Below are 5,427 nucleotides of genomic sequence, written 5' to 3' on the forward strand. Positions count from 1 at the left end.
AGGCTAAAAGTCAGACCTTCCCTCCTTTGTAGTCATAAACCAGTCAGTTCAATCATTCTTGCTCTCTTTCAGATTCTGTCAATCTTTACTTTTCTGTGCAGATTATCACAAGCTATGATATACCATCTCTACCAGTTTTAGTTTTTATTATCTAACAAATAATCAGAATCTGTGTTGTTACAGGAGAGAAATCTGGTCTTGTCTCTTTTTAAGCATTTTCAGTTTCTAAACACCATGAATCAATTTGTTTGTTTGTTTCAGCAGTGATTGTAAGATGGCTTTGGATGTACCCCTCTTGATAGGGAAAGCTGTAATGATTTCTTGAGGAAAAGATGTTGTATTGCAGCAGTAGCTGCCTACGGCCATTATATGTGGAAGGTAAAATGTTGGTGAAGCTGTGTTGTACTCCTCCTCCCTTCCTTCTCAATGAACACAACTCATCAGTCCTTTCTGATGACGATAGTTCTGTATCCTGTTCCCACACTACAGGCAACTCATGCAAGGAAGGAGCATCAGTAATGCTTGGAAGTGCTACTTCTGTTCCGTCTGTGGCTTTCAGGCACACTGAGTTTGAGGACTGTACCTCAAGCCACATCATCACTCTGAGCCTCTTGACCTTGACGTACTTTCTGTGCATTCAAAATATCCAGTGATTGTGTATGGGGAACATTATGTCTCCCTTAGTTAAAAATTTAATTTCTAAGGCCTTTTCATTTAGTCCAGACTATTTTTATCCTTTCCCTTGTTCTTTCTTTCCCTTCATCTCTGCTGAATGCATGCAGATACTAAGGCTGTCCAAAGTGGAGCAGAAGTCTGGGAATATCCTCTAGCAGTTCAGGGCAAGAAATTCTGAACCAATTCAGAGTGACTAATACCATCCCATAAGAAGAAAATTAGTTGTTCTCACTGTGTTTGTACCTTAATTTTCCAGTATACATGAAGGGCAAAATGGTCACTTTGTATTGTATTTTACTTGTCTTTTCTACAGGAGTGAAAATGGAAGAATTTCTCCCGCCCGGTGCTAGTCTGAAATGCACAGTTTGTACTTACACTGCAGACTCGGTGATTAACTTTCATCAGCACCTGTTCTCGCATCTTACGCAAGCTGCCTTTAGATGCAATCACTGCCATTTTGGCTTCCAAACTCAGAGGGAGCTACTGCAGCACCAAGAGTTACATGTCTCTGGCAACAAGATTCAGAGAGAAAGTGACATTGAACACTCTCCAAGTAGAAACGAAGAGGGTTTGCAGCCAGCAACGGACCTGTTGAGCAGAAATGATGTTCCCCAGAGCCAAAAGACCATGCAGACTAAAGATGCAAGTTCTGATACAGAGCTTGATAAATGTGAAAAAAAGGCTCCACTTTTCCTTCCAAACCAGAGGCCAGAAACACAGCCTACAACAAATAAGCAGAGTTTTTCATACACTAAAATAAAATCTGAACCATCCAGTCCAAGACTTGCTTCATCGCCAGTTCAGCCTAATATTGGTCCTTCTTTCCCAATGGGACCTTTTCTTTCCCAGTTTGCTTTTCCCCAGGACATCACTGTGGTTCCTCAGGCTTCCGAGATATTAGCCAAAATGTCTGAACTGGTCCATCGAAGACTGAGGCATGGAAGTAGCAATTATCCTCCCGTAATTTACAGTCCTTTGATGCCCAAAGGGGCTACATGTTTTGAGTGTAACATAACATTCAATAATTTGGACAACTACTTGGTACACAAAAAGCATTACTGCAGCAGCCGATGGCAGCAGATGGCAAAGTCTCCAGATTTTTCCAGTGCTCCAGAAAAAATGCCAGAAGCTGTAAGTCCCAGTAACGGTCAAAGCTCTATAAACATCCTGAATGCAGCTCCTCACACATCAGATCCAGAGAATCAACTTCTGCAGACATCTTGCATAAACTCTTCCAATGTTTTAGATTTGATTGGGCCAAACAATAAAAGTCACGAAAAAGATTTTACAGCACAGCCTAAGAAGTTGTCAGCTGCAAGCAACGGCGATGAGAAGATAAATGGAAAACCTTCTGATGTGAAGAATCCCAATGCTCCTTTAGTAGAAGGGGAGAGTGATCCTAACAAGACAACGTGTGAAGCTTGTAATATTACTTTCAGCAGACATGAAACGTACATGGTCCACAAGCAGTATTACTGTGCCACTCGCCACGATCCCCCGCTGAAGAGGTCCGCTTCCAACAAAGTGCCTGCCATGCAGAGAACAATGCGTACCCGGAAGCGAAGGAAGATGTATGAGATGTGCCTACCAGAGCAAGAGCAAAGGCCACCGCTAGTTCAACAGCGATTTCTAGAAGTGGCTAATCTCGGCAATCCTTGTACATCTACTCAAGAGTCAACAGAAGGCCTTGGAGAATGTTACCATCCACGATGTGATATCTTTCCAGGAATAGTCTCAAAGCATCTGGAAACATCACTGTCTATCAATAAGTGCGTTCCAGTTTCAAAGTGTGATACTCCCCACTCCACTGTGTCTTGCTTGGAGATGGATGTGCCAATAGATCTCAGTAAAAAATGCTTACCCCCATCAGAGAGAACGTCCACTTCTCCCAAAAGGCTGCTGGACTACCATGAGTGCACAGTATGCAAGATCAGTTTTAACAAGGTCGAGAATTACCTGGCTCACAAGCAGAATTTTTGCCCTGTCACAGCCCATCAGCGTAACGACCTGGGGCAGCTCGACAGTAAAGTGTTTCAAAACCCAGAAAGTGAAAGAAACAGCCCAGATGTCAGTTACGAAAGAAGCATAATCAAATGTGAAAAAAACGGAAACTCGAAACAGTCCTCTCCTAACGGAAACTTATTTTCCACACACTTAGCAACACTTCAAGGACTAAAAGTCTTTAGTGAAGCGGCCCAGCTTATTGCTACAAAAGAAGAAAACAAACATTTGTTTCTTCCACAATGCCTTTACCCTGGAGCAATAAAGAAAGTTAAAGGAGCAGATCAGCTTTCTCCATATTATGGAATAAAGCCAAGTGATTACATTTCTGGTTCTCTCGTCATTCATAATACTGATTTAGATCAAAGCACAAATACAGGAAGTGAATCTCCTAAAGGCCAGGCACCTTCCAATGGATGTGCTGTGCAGAAGAAAGAGTCTCTTCCACTATTGCCGAAAAACCGAGGCATGGTAATAGTTAATGGGGGACTGAAACAGGAGGAAAGACCTGCCGCAAACTCACAGCAAGAGAACATTTCCCAGAACCCTCCGCATGAAGATGGGCACAAGTCTCCTTCTTGGATCTCTGAGAATCCCTTAACTGCAAATGAAAATGTCTCTCCAGCAATTCCTACAGCAGAGGAACAGTTGTCTAGTATAGCTAAAGGCGTGAATGGTTCTACCCAGGCCCCAACCAGTGGAAAGTATTGCCGACTGTGTGACATCCAGTTCAACAACCTTTCAAACTTTATAACTCATAAGAAGTTTTATTGCTCATCACATGCAGCAGAACATGTCAAATGAAACAGTTGGTCGGTCACCTTTGGTACCTGTGTTTAGCATATTGTTCCATACAGTCTAAAGAAAGCTGTTTGAATTACATCTGGACAATCAGGAGATTTCACTATTGCTGAGTTGAAGAATTAAAGGTGTAATTTCATTACAGTCCATTAGTAAAGTGTATTATTGGTGCCATTTTCAAAAATATTAATTTATTTTACCAGCAGTATTCATAGCTGTAGTTATGTTATTTTTTATTTAAAAACTTTATATTAAAGTCATTTGTAATGTTATTGTATAGTTATTGTGTAGCACATATGGTTTGCACTGTATAGTAGATTTTAAAGAAAATAGTCACAAACAATACAGAAAAGCATTTTAGAAATAGCTTCAAAAGCACTTGTGTATCCTGATTTTTTTTCTTATATGCTGTTGCAGATATATGTATATGCTAAAATATAACTTGCAAAGAAGTTTCAACTATGCTGTAAAGTTCGCCTTAAAATTTCAATTTTTTGAACAATTGGGCTCAGTTTGCACTTTATATTTTAGCAGATACAGTACCTTAGTCATTAGGCTTTGCATTTGTATGTAGCAGTATGTTTCTGTCCACTTTCTTAATCTGAAACGTACGTTAAATGAAGATGGCAATTTTTTTCTTGTATAGTACTTGTATTTTCTTTCGCTGATGCATCTCTGTCTCAATTTTTAAACCTTTGCTGTTAAATGCAATACTTTATAAAGAATGAACAAAATTACTGGAAGCAGTATTGTAAGTAATGAGGTCATATCAATCAGTTTTATCTTTCGAAAGGCACAGTCTAAAACAAAACCCTAAACTCAATGCTGCAATTATGAATCTAATTCATATATAAGATATATTTAAATATAAGAGTAGCAATACTGCAACTGGTGATCACAAAGATAATGTTCTACTTCTGATAGAAATAATTTCTCAACAAATGTTGTTACTATGCATGTATATGGATGGAATAAAATTCCAGATCATTGGAGCTGTTTGGCAGTAATTTCTTTAAATTTGTTTTGTTTTTCAAGGAGGATTTAGAGCTCACAAGCTGTAAAGAAGCTCTTAGGAACAGGTTAACGTTGCCCCCCTCTTCAATGGAAGCAAAATGTTCAGAGAGAAAATGAGTACAAAGGATTCCTCTTCTTCAAGGGAGTCCTTGCTGACAGGTCACTAATATGACTGAGTCTAAGATGACCTAATGAACTAACACCTAAAATGTGAAGGTCTAAAACAAGGAAGGCTGTTCCCTTCATTGGAGCTAAGGAAGACATACTTCCCTGACAGTACCTCCATATGTGAAAATCAGTGGAACAATCTGCTTCATAACATCTTTGGTATGATTCTGTATGTGTTCAGTGGTCCTACGTGAAAAACAGTAACATCCATTTAAATAGAACAGCAGTTTGCTTCACTAATTCAATATAGAAATACTATTGAATAATTTATGTTATATTAAAATCTGAAGTAATGCACAATTTAATACCCTTCACTTGCAATTGTTCAGTCTCCTGTACACTGTTTTCATAAAAAAGATGGATACTATGAAAGTAACCTATTGATGATGCATTTTTCTTCCTACGAATTTGAAAGCAAAGCCATGTCCTGAACAGTCACATAAAAAGTTGCATTTAATTTAGTTCCTATATCAGCCAAAGAAACAATGCAGAATCAACTACATAAAAGGGTGATATTTCAACTAAGCCTCCAGTTGGAGTCTAGCGTAAGAGTATGCAATACCACTGACTTTCAGCAATACCATCCCTGTGTACTTTGAAACTGAATTCATCCTTTTTTTATTTGTAAGTGAAAGTGAACAGGTGCATATGATCCAGTAGCAAAAATAATAAACACTTCAAAAACTGTATTTACGACTCTGGTGGTTAGCTGGGCTTTAAATACAGAACAAGAGTGCTTAAAATTATGCTTATTCTCACTCTGAACAA

At 39.0% G+C, this 5,427-nt stretch overlaps 1 protein-coding gene across 1 annotated transcript in view; it reads left to right on the forward strand.

Moving 5' to 3' along the window:
• Window positions 1-3,480, forward strand: part of ZFPM2 (zinc finger protein, FOG family member 2) — a 273,056-nt gene extending 269,576 nt beyond the window's left edge. Inside the window, exon 8 of the mRNA XM_035893882.1 lies at window positions 989-3,480. Coding sequence (XP_035749775.1) covers window positions 989-3,480 — 2,492 coding nt within the window. The remainder of the gene's footprint in view (window positions 1-988) is intronic.
• The last annotated feature ends 1,947 nt before the right edge of the window (window positions 3,481-5,427 follow it).

Source organism: Egretta garzetta, unplaced genomic scaffold (genome assembly GCF_000687185.1).
Source record: "Egretta garzetta isolate BGI_Z169 unplaced genomic scaffold, ASM68718v1 scaffold154, whole genome shotgun sequence".
Taxonomy (NCBI): domain Eukaryota; kingdom Metazoa; phylum Chordata; class Aves; order Pelecaniformes; family Ardeidae; genus Egretta; species Egretta garzetta.